This window comes from Stenella coeruleoalba, assembly GCF_951394435.1.
Source record: "Stenella coeruleoalba genome assembly, chromosome: 4".
NCBI lineage: Eukaryota > Metazoa > Chordata > Mammalia > Artiodactyla > Delphinidae > Stenella > Stenella coeruleoalba.
In genome coordinates, this window is record NC_137149.1 from 3,630,040 (window position 1) to 3,649,751 (window position 19,712).

General features: G+C 56.9%; 1 protein-coding gene across 3 annotated transcripts in view; it reads left to right on the forward strand.

Annotated features, from left to right (window-relative positions):
• The window catches only part of AFAP1 (actin filament associated protein 1), a 151,003-nt gene extending 144,963 nt beyond the window's left edge, over positions 1-6,040 (forward strand). For all 3 annotated transcript variants that reach the window (XR_013828158.1, XM_079920179.1, XM_079920178.1), the window contains one exon: positions 1,107-6,040. Coding sequence is in view for 2 of the 3 variants with exons in the window: in XM_079920179.1 (XP_079776305.1) it covers positions 1,107-1,133 (27 nt within the window). In the remaining variant the exon portion in view is untranslated. The remainder of the gene's footprint in view (positions 1-1,106) is intronic.
• Positions 6,041-19,712: the final 13,672 nt, after the last annotated feature.

The following is a 19,712-nucleotide window of genomic DNA, read 5'->3' on the forward strand; positions in this document are numbered from 1 at the left end:
CAGAGCGTTTCAAGTCACCTGTCACGGGGTTTCCCAGCCGAGAAGGGGGCTGAAGGGCCCCGACGTCCAGCTCCAGGCCCAGCATTCTCCCCGCAGCCTGGGAGCTCCGGGTGCCGAGGGACGTTCTGGGAGCCGGGGCGTGGTGGCTGCAGTGCTTTCAGAGCTGACACACGTGCCCCAGGTCCCGGCGTACCAGGGCTGGGCCATCCCGAGCAAGGGACACCCGCCTTCGTGCAGCCTTTTCAGTGAAACACACGGCGGCCTTGGGTCCTCCCCGTGTCCCCCTGGCTGGGCGTGTCCGTGGAGCGCCCTGCTTGGTGGCCAGCGTGACCTGTGCTTGGTCACACGATCACACGCGTGTGAGGCTTCGGCAGCGTGTGCAGGCACGTGCACACGACTTCTCTCCAAGCCGGCGCCGCCCCAGAGGCTGGCGGCGGTGGAGGGAGGCTCCCTGCCGCCCGGAGCATCACCTTTGCGCAGAGCAGCTGAGCATCCTCTCTGGGGAGCCCGGAATTGGGGGTGGGGCAGTGGGAGAGGCCACGAGGCCGTCCACGCCTCTGTAGGACCAGCGCCTGCACGTGCTCACGAGGCGCAGGCGGCTCAGTTTTGGTTTTGTTCCTGCCACGTTGGCTGACGCCATGCTTTTAACCATTAATGAAGCAAGCTTGTAGTTCGATGCTAAAAAAAAAAGGGATGAAATTCCTAATTTGATACAATATGAGAAGGTGTGCAGTGTACTCACGGCCCAGTTAATGACCCCCTGGGGTTACAGTGGGAGTCAGGCGCTTGCATCAGACCAGCACTGCCGCGCTCGGTGCCCCAGGGCAGGCGGGAGAGCCCTGCTTGGCGCCTGGCCCCGTGTGGGGACCGCCACGCCACGCGCACATTCTCTAGATGTGCCCAGAGTCCTTAGTGGGACTCAGGCCCATCTCGGTTTGGGCCGTGTGGTGATCCTCAGCCTGTTGCCGGGGAACCTCGGCGCTGTTTGCACGGCAGCTGAGCCCTCACCCTCTGGGCACAGGTGTGGATGGGATGCAGCCTGACGTGTCCCAGCCCCGCATGTGCCCTTTTGATCTGTACACGCTTCCTCTTGCCTCGCTTGGCAGGAGTGGGAGCTGAAGAACGGGACATAGAGCTCGCAGATGCCCAGCTCGCACAGCGTCGTCCCATCGCGTGGCCGCAGGGAGCTGGCCCGGGCGCTCCAGCAGCAGGACTCGGGGTTTGCGGCCGGACCAGGACCCAGGACCTGGGTGCCAGGACCCGGGCCTGCCCGCTGTATCCTCTCTACTGTATAATGGTTCCCTTTAAAGAGATTTACTTGTAACACTTTGGCTTCCAACTTCATTTGTTTAAAGTCAGAAAAGGGCCGGAAGGTATTGTGAGAGCCTCCCCTGGCGGATGGAGAAACTGCATCTTCCCACCCAGGTAAACGATTGCTTTCACCAGTCTCAGCACTCCCAGCCCAGACTGAAGACAAACGGCCAGCAGGCCCTGGACGTGCTCCGTGCCCCCGGCGGGGGTGTGAGTGTGAGGCGTGGGCCTCGGGCTGCCCGCGCCTCGGCCAGGAGGATCCAGGGATGTCGCTGCAGCGTGAACAGCAGGAACTCGCACCCCGGGTCTCCGCCCCCCTCTCCCCACACGCCCGGCCCCCTCGTCACTAGGGGTAATGGCGCGGCAGAATTGTGCTGTGAAGCGTTTTTTACCTTTTTTTAAAAAATTTTCTGGACAGTTGCTTCTGTCGCCAGGATATGAAAAGCTGCCACGCTTCTTTAAACTTTACAAACTTCCCTCTTTTTGTCCTGTGCCACGCTTGCAGCTGCAGGGCTTTCAGAGGTTCCGTGTCATATGTTATGTGTCATATGTTATGTCATGACGTGTTATTTGCGCGGCTTTTGGAAGGCAGCAGTGTTTTCGATACTTCACGCCTATGTGTCCTTCCCGGCTTTTCCCAGCGTCCAAACCCCTTCTACCCCTTCAGAGCAAGCGGGTGGCCCTCAGACACCTGGTCGGCCTCGGGGCGATGGTCACACGCATTCCCGAGGGGCGCGTACGCCCTTTGAAAGGCAGCAGGTTCTGGGAACTGCACAGCTTTAGGGCAGAAGAAGGACCCCCGAGAGCTCCTCTCCCACCCCCGCCCCGTGACCCACCAGGGGACTTGGTTTACTGTTTCCCTCAGGGCGCGGCCGCCAGGTAGGGCCTCTCTGAGTTTCCCCGTTTGCCTCCAGAGGGATGTTTCTCGAAGCCTTCAGACACTAAGGCGTGAAGGGGACAGGCCAGTTCCCAGGTAGAGGTAATGTGGGTCCGAGAACCAGGCCGGCTCTCCTCTGTCTGCAGAGGGACCTCTCAGGAATTCTCCTTGTGCGGCCACTGCCCGGAAAATCTCTCTCTCACCCCGGAGCCCTCGGCAGACTGACCGATGGGACCAAATCACACGCGGGATGGGCTCCTTCTGCCTGCAGTTGGTGGAGGCCTGCCGTCCTCTGCTTCTCATCAGAGACAGGAGCAGGAAGCAAGAAAACCGTGCACCTGCGAGCACATCCCGGGGCCCCCACGGCCTCCGGGCCTTGCCAGTCAGGGTTGGGGTGGCCCTCGACGCCAGCACGGGCCCGTTTGGTTTCACTGACCAGAGCCAGAGTGCGGTCTCAGCGGCTAAGAAAGTTCTGCAGCAGGACATGCAGGCTGGTTAGCTGGAGTCCACCTGAAACCTGGATTTGTTACGAAGCCGTCTGCCAGGTCCGTGGGCTGCCTGCTGGCGGCCTCACCTGCACGTAGCACGTTGGGCCCCCCAACCCTGACCCCGGGAAATGCAAGTAGGAAGCGGGGAGCGAGGGGCCTCCCCAAGCCTCAGGCCCACCTTCCCGGCCCTGCTGGGGAGGAGGAGCCCTCTCCCCGTGTTCTCCCATCAGCGTAGGAAGCTGGCATCGTAGGAAGCTAACTTTCTGTAAAGGGGAAAAGTGGGGTCTTGGCTGCCTTCCGGTCGAATGAATGTTCCCCAGATAAGGCTCTCAGGCTATCCTGGTTGGCAGCCAGCTTGGCCCACGACAGCAGCCAGATTTGATGGTTGCTCAGGAGGGAAGACGTGACCTTAGCCCGGGAGCAGGTGGGCACAGGTGGGCGGGCCGTTAGCAGAGGTCACCGCAAATGTCACCTCGACCATCGCTGTGGGTCACGCCCAAGGACACAGCCAACTGGTCCCAGAGCCGGGATTTGCACCCTGGCCTTAAGGCTCCTGGTGTACATATTCTGTGTTTAAAAACGCCAGGTTTTTAAATTCACTTTCACAACCAAAAGCCTGTTAAAGAGGGTGGTGGATTCAGTCCCGTTACGTCCCCCGGAGCCATTTAAAGCGGCCCCGCGGAAGCCGAGGCCGCCAGCGTCACGCGGAAGCCGAGGCCGCCAGCGTCACGCGGAAGCCGAGGCCGCCAGCGCCGGGCTCCTTTGATGCCCTGAGGTGTCCCCTCGATGTCTTTAGATTTGATCAGAAAGTTAGTTTAAAGCGTTTGCTTCAAAATAAGTTATTTATTTGTATATGTTCGATAAATATAGTTTTTAATTTATATCTGTACATATTAGACACACCGTGGACATCCTGCCAGCACCCTGGCAGTGATCTCATCGCCCCCCCTTATCTCAGGGCAGCCGGGAGACAGCGGTGACAGAGCCAGGCTGCGGGGGTGGCCCGGCCTTGGCCCTCGCTCCGGGGTGCAGGTCACCATCCCCTCGGAGAAGTGGATTCTTGAGAAATGTCCCCATTCCTCTGACAGACAGTCATGGTCACAGAGTGCTGGCCAAACTGTACCAGGATCCTAACTGAAATGAGACACGCGTGGCGGCCAGACCGGGGGCTGGCGTGAGGCCGCCACCCTCTGCGGGCCACGGGGCCCTTCCCTTAGGACAGAGGCCATCGTCAGCCTCAGGCGTCTGCTTCTGGCTTTGGTGAGGGGTCATCAACTTCAAAGTCCTCTCCATTTTTATATTTTTATAATGTTTTTCATTCACTCACGAGCCTTTTGCACAGAGATACATTGATGGTGAGAGGGCGCGCTGGGTCACCCCTGACGTGGGCTCAGGTGCAGGTGACCACCCCCTGCCCAGAGGCCGCAGACGGTCGGCCAGGGCCGGGGAGCCAGCAGCCCTCCCGCCCGGCCCCGGGACGGTCCTCTGTGGGGACCCAGTGGGTCTGGGGATGCTCCCAGCTTCTGGGGCTCTGCACAACAGTCTCCCCGGGGCTCTTCTCTTGGCCACATGTGTAGAACTAGTCGTGGCCCCTCGGTTCAGACACCTTGGGGTTGTCCAGCTTGACCGTCCACCTTATTCATCTTGCTGGTCCCTGAGTCATTTTGGGCTCCTTCTGAAAACCCAAGACGACTCTGATAGGTTGGAATGTGCCACCTTTGAAAAGTGTCTCAAAAACTGTGTGTCCTGGGCCCTGAAGACCGCCCCCAGGGAGGAGTTTCAGATTCCTGTTAATCGTGGCAACAGTTTGGAATCTGTGTACAGGTTTCCAAGGGGACAGCTTTGCAGCTGGGGTAGGCCTGATGGTCGTGGGCAGAACTCCGTGGTTGGCGGTCCCATTTATTCTTTCCAGAAGAGTAACTCTATCAGCACGTAAATTTTGCCTACGGACCTACTTCAGCAGGCAGCGTTCTCTGGTTATTCACCACGTCCTGCGACAGGAACCTTCCCGGGCTGGGCACGGGGGTGGGCACTCGGGCAGGACCTCTCCCGCCAGAGCAATCAGGCGTCTGCGGCGGCTGCATCCCAGCCCGGCCCCCGCACAGCCCAGGGGATGCCTTTTCCAGGAGCAGGGGGCCTGCCCGTCTCCACCGCGGCTCACGTGAAGGTCACGGCAACACCTCAGTGTTAAACTATGGCCTTCCTCTTTTCTTTCTAAATTAAGTTCCTTAAATAATTTCAGACTGCGGCATAGTTTTAAAGAGGGTAATTTTATTGTTCTTGTTGTCATTACTGTCTTCTTATCCCCACGATGGGCTGGGTTGATACTGTGAAATAAACTAAAAATAAATAAACTAACATTTTCATGCCCCCCCCACGCACACGGTGCAGCATCACAGAAAGCCCCTCAGTGACCCCCGAGCCATAGCGGGATAGCGTGTCATTCGTGAAGGTGAGGGAGCTTCACGCCCAGGGAATTGGTAGCCTCACATGCACCCTCTCGCCCATCTTTTGTGGAATAATTCACTTACGTCCTTCCAGAAAAGCCCAGCTTGACAGCATACAAGTATTACCAGGTATTTCTGTTAGTTGCCATGGAAAACATTTTCGAGATGGGATCATCAGATCATAATTCTTAGGGACCAAAGGTGTTTTTAATAAGATAATCTTTGTATTTGATTTTTTTAACGAGAAAGGAAATATTAACTTTAAACTTTAGCATCAGCTTTTAAATTATAGAGATTCAGCATTAATTGACCATGGCTATAAGTTGTAAAATGTTTGTTTTCATATTAAGAATGTAATTATTTCCTTATTGTATTTTTTAAAAACTAAAGTCATATTTAAAATTCTCTTTGAAAGAAACAGGCAAGAAACAGGAAAGATTTTTTTAATTAAATATGTTGGCAGTGTCCATTTTAAATAACTGTAAATATATTTTCACTGTGTTTCGCAATGTATTTAATTCATAAAGTAAAAAGTTTTATCAGAAGAAACTTGCATTGGAAATATTCGTTTTCAGTCCATTTGCCCGGATTTTGTAGTAGCCTTACTTGAATTTTCTGCTTTACTAATGGATTTTTCTACAGTTCTACACGGTGTAGCCCGCAGACTGGCGCCCTCGGGCGTGCCTCATTTGTGTATTCTTAATAAACTCGCTGTTCCAACTCGGCCTCTGCGTCTTGACCAGCTCGGTTTGTGGGCAGACGGAAGGACTTTCGGATGAACGGAGGCATTTTGCTGACAAGGCATTTTGCTTGCCAAGTAGGGAGGGATGTAAGAGGGATCAAGGTGGGGCAAGTGTTTTATTTCTTTGACAAGAACCTTCTTTCATGAAAGAAACGTGTATTTCATTTCATTTATGTATTTAATTTTTGGCTGCACTGTGCAGCACGCGGGATCTTAGTTCCCCGACCAGGGATGGAGTTCATGCCCCTGCCTTGGGAGCACAGAGTCTGAACCACTGGACCGCCAGGGAAGTCCCAAACATAGTGTTTTTTAAAAAGTTGCTTTTAGGCCAAGGACCCGAATATCCGGGTCAAGGAGCGTCTGTGCTCCTGCTGAGTGCAGCTCTATGCCCGGTGCCCGAAACAGGACCAGATGGGCTGTGACGCTGCTCTCAGGACATTCACTCCAGCCAGGGACACAGACGTGTCCACAGGTAACTCTGAGTGTGGGACTGGAGAGTTCTGGAACCACAGGAGAAAGAGCAGCTGCCTTTCAGGCGGTTGGCAGTGGGGTTTGCGGGTATGGGTTTTTGAGCTGGGTCGTGCTGTTTAAATAGGAGTTCAGCAGGGAGAGAAGCAGGGGAGGCGCAGCAGGAGCCCAGGGTGGAGGGTGAGAACATGAGCCGCAGTGGAAGGTGGCTCTGGAAGAGCGGGCTGGATCAGCTGGAGACCTCCTGTCTGCAGGTGGTGGGCGACTCTGTGGAGCGCACGCAAGGCTTCTCTTGGGGCGGGGGCGGGGGTGTTGGCCAGGTTCTTGGTGTTAGAAATTCCACTGCCAGCAGGACGGGAGCGAGTCACACTGAGAGCCAGGCAGGCATATGTGGCCACACTGGCCGGGAGCAGGAAGGCCGCCGCGGATGCACAGCCCACCCGAGGGCTAATGGAGATGCAGACGGCAGAGCCCCGAGGAGCTGGCCCCGCCGCTAGCCAGGACATAGGATACAGGGGAGCAGAGCTTGGCCAGAGCGGCGAGGATAAGGTGTCATCTTGGGCCCTGCAGAACACCTGTGTCAATATACGGGAGGCCAGGTCTGATAGCGGGAGGCGTGGCCTGTGTGTGACTTGGGGACGTCAAGGTGACACATTACGCACCTGGAACCACCTTTCAGCGGTTGAGGACCAGGTGAGTGGGTGGTGCCTCCTTTGCTCCCATTCTTCTCTCCCTGGGGATGGGGTGGTCATTGGCTGGCTGTGTTCCAGATAATGAGGGGCCTCTTCCATTGGCAGAGTGAAGCAACCGCCCTGAGTCGGAGGTGAGGTCATTCCTCCAGCCCACCTTAGATGACAGGAAAGTCACTGTCTGCGTGCCCTCAGCTTGCCTCAGTGTCCTACGAGCAATCCTCAAAGGTGGTCCTCTGCCCCAGTGTTCGCTGTCCAGTGACGGGTCATTCATCTCAGCGAGGGGCCTGGGTACGCTGCATTAGACCTGTTTTTTGCGGTACGCGGGCCTCTCACTGTTGTGGCCTCTCCCGTTGCGGAGCACAGGCTCCGGACGCGCAGGCTCAGCGGCCATGGCTCACGGGCCCAGCCGCTCCGCGGCATGTGGGATCTTCCCGGACCGGGGCACGAACCCGTGTCCCCTGCATCGGCAGGCGGACTCTCAACCACTGCACCACCAGGGAAGCTCAGACCTGCTCTTAATTGATGCTCTCCTTGGGCTTGAACATGGATCACGTCCCGGTGGGCTGCCAAAGGAAAAGGAAGTGCCTCTTTAATTTCTTTTAAAACTCAGCAAAAGGACACCAGAGCTCTCGGTTTTGCTTTTTAGAACCATGGAGATGACTCAGGGATATCATGCAAGTTATGATTTTGGGAGCAGGCAACACAGCCTCGCCGGCATAAATCAGGAGCCCAGCTCTTTAATGGGTAGCAGGGAAAACGTTAGCTGATGTCTGTGATCCAGAAATTTGATGATGGAAGCTTCATCGATTTTATGATGCTGTTTAAAATGGCTGGCTGTTCACATAAAGGGACTAATTAGTTAGAAAACAGGGCAGGAAACGTAGCAGGGATGAAGTGGGTCAGGTATACTCACCTCCCCACCTGGGGGGCTATTTTGAGCTGATCCTGAGAAGTTGGTCTGTCCTGGAACCACCCCCAGGGGTGGGCGGGCAGGGCAGCAGAGCTGAGAGCTAGCCGCTTCCTTCCTCAGGGAGGCTGGCCTCTGGTTGGGGGCGGGGCTCTGCCCATGTGCTGAGCATCTCTTCTTTTTCTGATGCTTTGACATCCTGGGACCTTGCTGACCATGGAGGGACAGCCCTTCCCAGGGCCACCCAGTTCCCGGAGACGTCAAGGACTTGCCTGCAAACAGGCCTTTCATACGTGAGCCAACCAATGCAGAGTCCCCAGCCCAGCCAGCTCCTTTATGAGGTTCGCCCATGCTGGACCACTGTCCCCTGCCCTAGTCACCCCCGGGCCAGGTGCCCGACAGCTGGGACAGCCCCTGGTCCCAGAGCTTTCACTGAAATTATTCGGACCAGCCCATCCTAAGCCTGTTTGCCCTGCCTCACCCATTCCTTCCTGTGAAAACCACAGGAAAAGCTCTTGTTCCCACTTTCCCCCCTCCCTCCGCCTCCTGCCCTGCCCTGGCGCTTCCCCATGTGGCCCTGTGTGGCCTGGCGTGGCCTGTTGTGGTGTGGCCTTATGGGGAACGGGGAGTGTGACAAACTTTCCTGTTCGATGGCAGGCATCTGCTGATCTGTTGGCCCTCCCTCCATACTGCGGGATGCGGTTTAAACGCCCCCGGTCCTGTGGAAAGGGCATGGGCTGCGTTTCCTGGGTATCAAGTGATGGGAGATGACCTGTCCGTGAAATGCCCTGCAACACCCGTTAAGACTCTAATTGAGCTGAAATCCTTTTCTCTGGGGGTTATCTTTCCAGCAGGATAAACACTGCCATTTTCTTCAACTAATCATTCATTCATTTATTCATTCGGGGACTACTTATTGAACCCCTACTGTGCTTGGGGCACTGGAGACACAAAACTGTAAACAAAACTGGCAGCACCAGCTCCTCACTGCTGCTGGTGATCGACACGCACCTGGCACAGACGACCTGGCTAATAAACACGTAATTATAAATTGTGAAAAGCCATGAAGAGCGACACCCGGCTTCTGGTGGTGACAGATGCGAGCCGTGGACAGCCCTCCATGGGACACAAGGAGAAGAAGTCTCCCCGGGCGTTATCGTGCTCATTCCCACCCCTCTGCATCAGGGACCTTGTGGGTCCCAGGAACACTCCTGCACCAGTGTTGGGAGAAGGTCCCTGGCACAGGGGGTGTTCTTCAAAAGCTCCGTGGTGGCTGCTTTTGGCAAATCCGAGCTGAGAGTAGGAGCTCTCACCCCTGAGCTTGGGTCCCTGAATTCCGTGGGATGAAGAAGATTCTGGAGGAGGAGAGCCCAGGTGATGTCAGGGTGACTCATTGATCCTGGTGTCCCTAGGATTGGGATCCACGGACATCCCACTAAGTTCCCAACTTGACCGCTACAGAGAAAACTGCAAACACACTCTGGACCTGGTGCTTCAAGACCAGCTTGAGTCGCCACGACAGTTGGGACCGTTAACACCTCCCAGACCAGGATGGTCATGCACCTGGAGCCCCGGGAGTCCAGGAGAGGTTGCATCCCCTTGAAGCCTCATGGCGAACTGGTTCTGTAACGTGCATCCCCTCCTAACCCTCCCCATGGGTGTGCACGTCGGGAGAGACTGCGCTGGGGGTTGGGGGAGAGCCCGTGCACCCTGGGGGGTTGATGGACGCTGGCTTCCGTCCGAGGCAGGTTCCTGGGGGTCTCCAGTTCCACTGAGACCCTCCGACCACAGCAGAGTTTGTGGGGATCGGGTTCCTGGTGGACCTTTGGCCCCTGCCTGCGCCACAGGGGGTCTGGTGTGATGATTCCCCCTGAATCATCCTGAAAGTGTGGGTGGAATACAGCCTGGGCCACGGGAAGAATCCCCTCTTGGTTTCCAGACACAGTCGGTTCCTGTGGTAGAAAGCCCCCCCGCCCCCCCAAAGTCCTCTTCCTCCTGAAACAGTAAACATAGCGATCTTTCGACCCTAGAGGAACTGCAGACAGTCCTGCCATCCGGGCCCTGAAGGTCACAGGGCAGTGACTCCGCCCACATCCCCATCCAGTTGTCCATTTTCCGTGTGAGAGACGATGGTGAGCACATTGCAGCTGCTGATGCAGAGGTGGCACCTTTTACGGCAATAGGCACAGCTCCCAGCGCCTGGGATGCAGCTGACCCTTTTGGTTCCGTGCCTGTTGGTGAAGTTGCTCCCACCTGGAGGGAATCAGCGCATCTCACAGGTCCAGGCAAACGCTGCAGCTCTTTCTAGGCGGCCAGGGAGGCTGGCATTTCCTCCTTCAGAACCTCAGCAGCATCAATGACGCTGACTGGGTCTGGCGAGGAGAAAACAGCAAGTTCTCTCCAAGCCTTCGTGGGACACAGATGACCAGCGGCTCTGGGCATTGCACACCGGGAGGATTTCGGAAAAGGGAGCTAGAGGCTTGTGCAGCCATGAGAAGGGCTGGTGGCAAGTAAGTCAGGAATCACCTTTGATTCCCTAAGTCATTGGCGCTAAAGAGGGCAGCTCTCGAGAACCAGAAGCTTCTGCAAATCTCAGGAACCTCTTGGGAATTCTCAGTAACTGCCCGAATCTATGGCCGCAAAGCAAACGTTCCCAATCTCGTGTCCGTCCGTACATCTACCTGTATCCAACTCCTGGGATAACAGGGCCCCAGTCTGTCCAAATCCACACACGTGTCTCTTGTTGGGCAGATGCCACCTCTGTCCAGCTTCTCAGGAGCCCTTCCAAGGGGATGTTAGTGATGCTGGGTGGGTGACAGACAGTGCAGCACGTGGAACAAGTAAAGGCAGCGATGCGTCACCTCGTGGGCCGTTCCTGTCCCGACGCCAAAACAGAAGGCGCGGGAGCCGATCGAAGCACCCACCTCTCACCCTGCAGTTGTCCTAAGTCTCACACCAAACCTTGGGTCTCAGGCAAGCGCACAGGGACCTTCGAGCTTCTTGCTCTCTCTGGTTTGCACATTTATTACGATGAATGTTGTCACGCGGTACTGATGCCACCGCCATCCCCTTCTGCCTCCTAAACTGCCCACAAGGGGGTGCTTGCTTTTGAACCACCCCTTGGTTGATAAAAGGGCGTCTTTGAGGGTTTTTTCCTTTGGAAGGTGCACAAATGATACATCTTTGAACACTTCAAATCTACGTGTGCCCTACTTCCTTTACCACTGAGTAAAACCCAGACAGAGCTGAGTCATCACAACCCCCCCAATATCTCCCGGCCTCCGGAACAGTAGGGAAACCTCAGCCCTACTCATTCCCCTGGTAAGTATTCTGTTTAGAACTTTGTAGGACTTTCTAATCTTTATGGTTCAAATTCTGAAATCCTTACAGGATGGACTTTGGCCCAACACTACATAGGCCTTTTGATCTGCGGGCTCAGAATTTTTCCAGCTCCGCTTGTGTGCCCTGATTCCCAAGGAAGCCTGTGTTTCATGCAGACCTCCTTCCCTCTGTCTCTTACGAGGCTTTCATTTGCTCTATCTCTCATTCCCTTGTTATTTTTAGAGATGCGTAATCCGTTCTCTTCCGTGGTGACATGTCTTCCGCCTTCTGCTCTTCATTATCTTTATGCAAATAAATGCTAATTCTTCTCCTGCCTTTTCACTTTCCTTCTCACTCCAGTGGCTCTGCTCCTACTCAGCCTGTGAACTTCTACTATATGGTTTCAAAGAGGGCATGTTTTCTGGCATTCATATCGAGACACGATGCACACAATTTTGAGCTGTGGCTGTGTTTCTCTTCAGTTACTTATCCTTGAATGAGGTGCACTCCCTCCAGGCCAAGTGTTTTCTGGTTCACGAGCTGTGTCCTGTCTCCTCCTCGCTGCATTCTTAGCTGCTGGTGGAATCCTTTTCCACGTTAATCTCAAAGGCAGCGTGATGTGCACCCCAGACGAATTGTGGGTATCTAGCAGGGCATCGCTGTGTGTGTGCACCTCTGGAATCGACCCCGTGGTCTGGGGTTAAGACTACAGTCGAGCATTTACATCGACATCATCATCAGCCCTCTGCGGTGGTTCCTTGTCCCAAATGCAGGGATACGTGGTGACCCCATCTCTGGCTCGGGGTGAGGGTGGGAGAACATGTAGCTCAAGATTAAGACAGTGAGCTACAGGGATTCCTCCAGGATGACCATGTGACCTGACCAGAGCCTCTAGACTTTATGAGAGGAAGATGCCCAGGCAGGAGCTGCTGCAGCCATTTTGTGACCTGAGGACACTTACATGGCTCTGTATCCGAGCGGTGGACTGTGGCTTGGAGAAACAGAGCCATACCAAAGATCTCCATGTAACACTGTGATGCAAATCTTCAGTGGGGCCTCCGCACTGCTGGCAGTTTTAACAACTTCCTTAGCCAATCCACTTTCTCACTCTCCCAATAAAATTTCACACCTTTGGGACTTCCCTGGTGGTGCAATCGTTAAGAATCCGCCTGCCAATGCAGGGGACATGGGTTTGAACCCTGGTCCGGGAAGATCCCACATGCCACGGAGCAACCAAGCCCGTGCACCACAACTACTGAGCCTGTGCTCTAGAGCCCGCGAGCCACAGCTACTGAGCCCACGTGCCACAACTATTGAAGCCTATGCGCCTAGAGACCATGCCACTTGCTGCAACTAGAGAAAGCCTGCGTGCAGCAACGAAGACCCAATGCAACCAAAAATAATTAATTACTTTTTTAAAATTTCACACCTTCTCCTGTTTCCCTGGCCCCTTTCCCTCTTCTCCCTTTCAGGGATGACCTTACCTGTAACTTCCCTGAGAACACAGAGCAGCTGGAAGAGAAGCTCCCACCCCACGTGCTTCTAAGCCCTCCAGTTCCCCAGGGTCAGTGGTCCCCGCTCCCACCTGACCTGGCCCCTCAGCTCATGCTTGGGCTCTGTCCCACTCACGCCTCGAGGACTTGCTGCTGGGCATTCCCTCCTCTCCCTCCTGTACCTTCTGTCTCTCCACGTCTATTAGCTCATTCTCGTCCACATGCCCCCTTAGCTGCTGCCGCAATTCTCTGCCCTTGAGTCGCCAGAAAATTCCAGAAAGCATTATTACGTGCACTGGCTGTCCAGTTCCTCACCTCCCGTGATTCCCTCGACTGGCCCCCAGGAGGGGTCTGTCCTCACGCCTGCCTGTGCTCTGTCCTCACGACTTGCCCTCTTGGCAGCCCTGGCCCTGCTGACCCAGCCCTGCTCTGAAGCAGCCTTCACGTCCCGACACGGAGTCCTCCCTCTGCCTGCAGAAATGCCGTGGTCAGCAGAGGGCCTGGGCTGCCCAGGGATGTCCGCCTGAATCCCAACCCTAGATTGCTTTGCACCTCGCTGCCCTCGACTCTGGGTCGCCTATCTGGTCGGCTTGCTGTCAGCGCGGTTTCTGGGCCCGTGCTTGGAAGTTGCCCACATTGGACTTGATACATGGTGGAGACTAAGTGGGAACTGCCGTCACCACTGCGGTCACCTTGGCTTGTGGCGCTGCTGCCGGCACGGCCCCTCCCGCGCCTCCGCAGGCAGGTACTGCTGGGCCGTTGACAGGGCTGAGCCCCGGGGCCGCAATCTGTGACCTGCAAATGATGAGAATGGTGCTGTGTCTCAGTGTGGAGCCAGGGACCGTTTTGGAACAAACCATCTGCCCAGCCCGGTACTGTCGGAGATTAACAACCTAATTATAACATCATGCGAGAGCCAGTGGGCTATGAGCACAGGCTATTAAAACCCCTGGGCTGGTGCACTTAGTGGCTGCAATGGGCAAGTCTGAGCTCGATGGGCTGCCAAAGCCCCCGGGCCTCGCAGGCCCCGGTTGTGGAGATGAGGCAACAATGGGCCACGCGCAGCCTGGAGAGGCTGGGAGTGGCTGGGCCGGCCCCTGGGCATCGCTCCGCGGTGGAAACAGCAGCGCCTGGTGATCGTTGTAGCGGGCTGGGGCTTGTGAGGTGTTTTCACATCTAGTGGAATCGGGATGAGCAGGGGCTGGGCTGCAGTGGCCGGAGCCCCGGTCCGGCCTTACCCTCACCGCATAAGCCGGGTGGGCGCACCTGGCCGCCCTCCTTGGAGCTGAGCTCGGGGGACGTGGGTCTCTCCTCCGGTTGGTCCTGCTGAGTGGACAACAACTGCCACACAGCGACAGCTTCCCCCCAGGGCCACCCCTGTCTCTCTAGGACCAAGGATGCTGCCATGGGCACAGCTGTGGCTGGACCACACAGGGACTGCTCCCCCCAAGGGCCACCCCTGTCTCTAGGACCAAGGATGCTGCCATGGGCACAGCTGTGGCTGGACAGCCTGGGCTGGTCCTCATGAAGCGGGGGGACCACGCACCACGGAGGCCCAGGGTCGGGTGGGGGTCCCAGAGGTGCTGGGAAGGCCTGGCCGAGGGTGGACCTGGGGCGGGGATTTGGGGAGGATGGAAGAAGCCGGATGCCTTGTCGTCGGGAAGCGGGGCCACGTGGTGACTGGGCGGGTCCGTGACCTGGTCTGGAAGGAGGGGGCTTGGGGCCTGAGCCGTGATGGTGAAGGAGCCGCCCCCGCGTGCTCAGCTGGACGGCGCGTGGTCATCAAGGTCGTCACCGGCTGGTCTGTGTTCAGATGTGATAACGGCTGGCTCTCAGCTCTGTCGCAGAGGCCTGGTCTGCCGCCGGTGACCCTGTCTGTGTCGGACGGGGGAAGGCCCAGCCCCGCGGTATGTGCCCGGCGGGGCCCAAGGTCAGGGGCCGCCGTGCTCTCTCTCTCAACTCAGTGGGGTCCTTCTCGAAAGGGTCCTGACCCTGACTTTACACAAATCCCCACCAGAATGGGATTGGCCTTGACACCAGCCTTGGCGCCTTCCGGGGGAAGCGTCACCGTGTGCCAGGGCGTCTTCTGCAGGGGTCCCTGGGCCGTGCCACACAGGAAGGAGGTGACCACCTCCCCATGGGGACCCGCCGTGCGCAGGGGGTGCCCCTCCGGCCCACAGAGTCGCCCGCTGGCCTTGCAGCTGCTCCCTGGCCGGAAGGAGGCCCCCAGGTCCTTGGAGGGGGACCCTCTGTTATTGACGACGTGAACCTGGTTGGGTTTCCGTTTTAGCGACAGAGCTGGAGGGATGAGCCCAGCGGATATGTGAGGAGGTATTTCTGCTCCTCTGATTCCAGTTTGTCAAGGGCGTTGCATGTCTCCGTCTGTTCCTTTGAGATTCGTTGCTACCTGATGACTCTGGACGCCAGACTTGGGTGTCTTGGGTGAAAACCAGCTTGAGTCTGCCTGGGATTTGGGGTGTCTCTGGAGCTTTAGAGCAACGCCTCTTATTTGGGCTAAAAATAACTTCCCGCTCCAAGCGCCTCAGTCTCCTCTGTGAGCAGGGCACACTCATACCTGCCCCGCTCACGGGAAGCTCAAGCGTGATCACAGAGCCTGCACTGTGTAGCCGGCCACGTGGGCATGTTTGTGTCCTCGAAGTCCTACCACGAAGCCGTCACTGCTGCGACATGGGGCGTCCTGAGCCAAGGTCCCTGCGTGGCTCCCTGGCCCCAGTCTGTCCCATCGTTCAGGAAAGTGTTCCAGATGGATCGACATGGGAACAGCAAACATCTTATCACACCCACCAGCCTCTGCCAGGAGGAAGGCCCCCGACAGAGACACCACGCACGGAAGTGGGAATCAAGATCGTCCACCAGAGGAGGAAGGAATTCTCCCCGCCCCCCAGCGCCCGACAGGAGAGGACATGGCCAGTTTCTGAAGCTCTGCAGACACACCGTGGGCGCCAGCTCCCGGGTTCTGTCTCTGTCTCTCCATGCACACCACACAGACACACACACCCAGACACACATACATACCACACACACACCTAGACACACACCTCCCCCCAGACACACACGCACACACCCCTAGATGCACACCACACAGACACACACACGCCTAGACACACACCTCCCCCCAGACACACACGCACACACCCCTAGATGCACACCACACAGACACACACACGCCTAGACACACACCTCCCCCCAGACGCACACACCCCTAGATGCACACACACACCACACACGCCTAGACACACGCACACCCCTAGACACACCCCTAGATGCACACACACCACACACACGCCTAGACACACACACATCCCTAGACACACACACATACCCCTAGATGCACACACACCACACACACGCCTAGACACACGCACACCCCTAGACACACACACACACCCCCCTAGATGCACACACACCACACACACGCCTAGACACACACACACACCCTAGACACACACACACACCCTAGACACACACACCTAGACACACGCACACCCCTAGACACACACCTCCCCCCTAGACACACACGCACACACCCCTAGATGCACACACACCACACACACACCTAGACACACACACACCCCCTAGACACACACACACACCCTAGACACACCTAGACACATGCACACCCCTAGACACACACACCCCTAGATGCACACACACACCCCTAGATGCACACACACCACACACACGCCTAGACACACACACACACCTAGACACACATACATACCACACACACACCTAGACACACACACAGACACAAACACACCACACACACCTAGACACACACACCCCTAGATGCACACACACCCCATACACCACACACAAGCCTAGACACACGCACACCCCTAGACACACACACACACCCCTAGATGCACACACACCACACACACGCCTAGACACACACACCTAGACACACATACATACCACACCTAGACACACACACACCTAGACACAACAGACCACACACACCTAGACACACACACACACCCTTAGACACACACACATGCCTAGACACACACACACACCTAGACACACACACCACACACACACACGCAGACACACACATACCACACACCACATACACACACACACCACACACATCACAGGTACATGCATAGACACACACACCACACAGACACACACCACACGTCACACACACGCATGGACACACGCACGTACACACCGCACCCTGGCCTCAGCACAGCACCCCCTCCTTCTCGTCCTGCTGGCCCCACTCAAACATGGCCTCCGATGGAAGGGCTGGGTGGGGTCACTGCCCCTGGCCCTCACCTCCCTGTTGGATCCTGTGGTCATCGTCAGCTTCCCCGCCGGCCCGGGGCCTCCTTCAGGCCCAGGGCCTTCGTCTCGGGCGCTCACGGCCCCAGCCCAGGGCCTGGCATCGGTTTGGAGGGGCGTGAGATCTGGCAGGGAGTTTCTGAGGATGTTGATACTGAACCCCACATATTATGATCCAGAGAAGGAGGGGGGTATCTGTATTTGTGTGAGTCTAAGTGTGTGAGTGTGAGTGTGCGTGTGCACGGGGGTGGTGAGCTGCCCACGTCCAGCCTTCCCCTATCTGCTCCTGACTCCTCTGTCTCCTCAAAGACAAGCGGACGGCATTTCAGGGACAAGGGGCTTCCGTCCGGCTGGGGTGCCCCTGCCAGGCTCTCAACCCCTGGCCTCTGCGCCTCACCTGGCAAACGGGCTGTGCTCCAGGGCCCCTCAGCCGGCCATCAGGGGAGAAGTGAGGTGACACGGGTGTGAGGATGTGGTGACATCACTGCTTTGGGGGTGGCACGTCCCGATCCCTTGATGGAGACGGTCAGTGTCAAGGCACCTGCCCCCCAAAGTGCGGGAATTCCTCCCGGCCTCTCCCAGTGTCCCTGACACCGAAGTTCTAGGGCCCTGGGTGAGTGTTTAGGGAATGTTGACGAATCGCTTCATAATAAGGCAAACGCTGACCGTATTCATTTAATCTTTGTTGAAAGCATCACAAATGATTTATTGTTTTTTAAAAAGGAAAAATAAGAAAGACTCGATCGCATCTCTGTTATGTGCATATACGAAGTATGGGCTCAACCCGGTTGAATGAAACGTTAGCTGCCCAAGCCCAGCCCGTTATTCCCAGGTGCCGGCGTGTGTACCTGTGCATCAGATACACAGAACCTCAAACGTAGAACCAGATAAATCCATAGACCTATGTGTTGATTGACACGATTATGGGAATAGGAAAGTATCGGGATATAGGTGCCGACTTATTCCCAGGTTCTTGGGTCCACACACGCAAAATGCTCTTAATAGAAATGAATAATGACATAAAATACATGAAAAACACAAATAGCAAAAGCGAAAACCCTACCCCGACAGAGAGAATGAAGCTGAGGGTCAAGGAAGGGCAAAGGGCTCATCGCCCGCAGGCACTGCTGAGCTGGGGGCTGTGTCCGTGCTGACCTTGACCTTGGACCTGGACAGTGCTGACACATGTCTGACCCTGGTTCTGACACTCACAGGACGGGCCGGGTGCGGGTGGACAGCAAGACACAGGGTTCCTAAGCCGTCTTTGGCGACCTCGGGCAGGCTGCGGAGAGCCCAGCCTCTCCCACACAGCCCCCCAGCTCCAGTCTGGGGTCCGCTGCCCCAGCCCTTCCCCGAGGAGGGTCTTGAGGACGGCTTGCAGGACGAGCTCTGCGGGGCTGGGCCAGGAGCTCCAGGCGGTGGGCCGGCAGGGTGGGGAGAGGGACGCCTCTGTCGCCTGCCCCGTGACCTGCAGTGACCCCTTCTGAGCTGGTTTCGGGTGGTCTGAGTCCCCGTGTGTGACACAAGGAGCTGGACTCCAGGGGTCCCCCACTCCACAAGGATTCAGGGCCTTCCACGTGTTCTGGGTGTGAGGATGCATCCCTGGTCTCCCTCCCGCAGGCCATGTTTCTTTTCTGGGCAAGTGGGCTAATGCCCCCCGGGCTTCATTCCGGACTTCCCACGGCCAGCGAGTTCCTAGCCTGGGCTGTGGTGTCCCCGCCTCTGAGGGGAAGGCCCCGGCCACCTGAGAGCCCAGCCTGCGGGGTGGGTAGGGGGAGGACGGAGAGGACGGGGAGGGGATACTGATTTCCAGTTTCAAGGCAAAAGGTGAAAATCTGCCCCCATATATCCCTCGTGTCCCTGATTCTAGGCATCTGTGAGCGAGTGGAATCACACTGCACGGGGAGCAGGGGGCTGGCTCCTGGGCACCTCTGCTGCCGTCTTGCTGTGTGACCTTGGGACAATCACTCCCTCTCTGGGCCTCAGTTTCTCCATCTTCAAAACGAGGAGCGCGCTACTTGGCGCCCTTCGGGCTCTGCCATTCGAAACCCCGCCTGGTTCCCGGTTCCTAAGTGCGTCCCTCAAGCTATGCGGAAGCACAGAACACTCTGGGCATCTAGAGGCCGTTCCCACCGCGGCCACTAAGACGGGAATCCCGCAGGCGGGAACCCCCGTGCGAGGGCGCCGCCTGCTGGCTTCCTTCAGAAGTGCAGGCGCTGGATCCCTAGGACCCTGTGTGGGGCTGGGGCGAGCTGGGGGGGGAAGCCAGGGAGAGCCTTTGCCTTGTGGGCCCCAGGAGAGAAGGCTGCCAGAAGGGGCAGAGGAGCATCCCTGGGCATTCTGGGAAAGGGGTTCCCGAGAATGGGGCTACTGCCTGGCAATAAAAATAGGAAGTTGAACACCCCCCTCCCCCCACCAAACGCAATCAGCTACCTAGAGAGGTATTTACATTATCTGCAGTTTAAAAAGAGGAAGGACAGCGGCAGGTGTGGAAGGCGGTGCTGGGGGGCCTACCACTGGCTTTCTGGATTCCGGCGGGGCGGTGGACACCCCTGCAGAGGGACGGCCCTGCGGTGGGAGCTGCCTTCCTGGAGGTTATGAGGAAGGAAGCAGGGCCCCGCTGTCCCTCTGCTGGGACGGGAGCCCACGGCACAG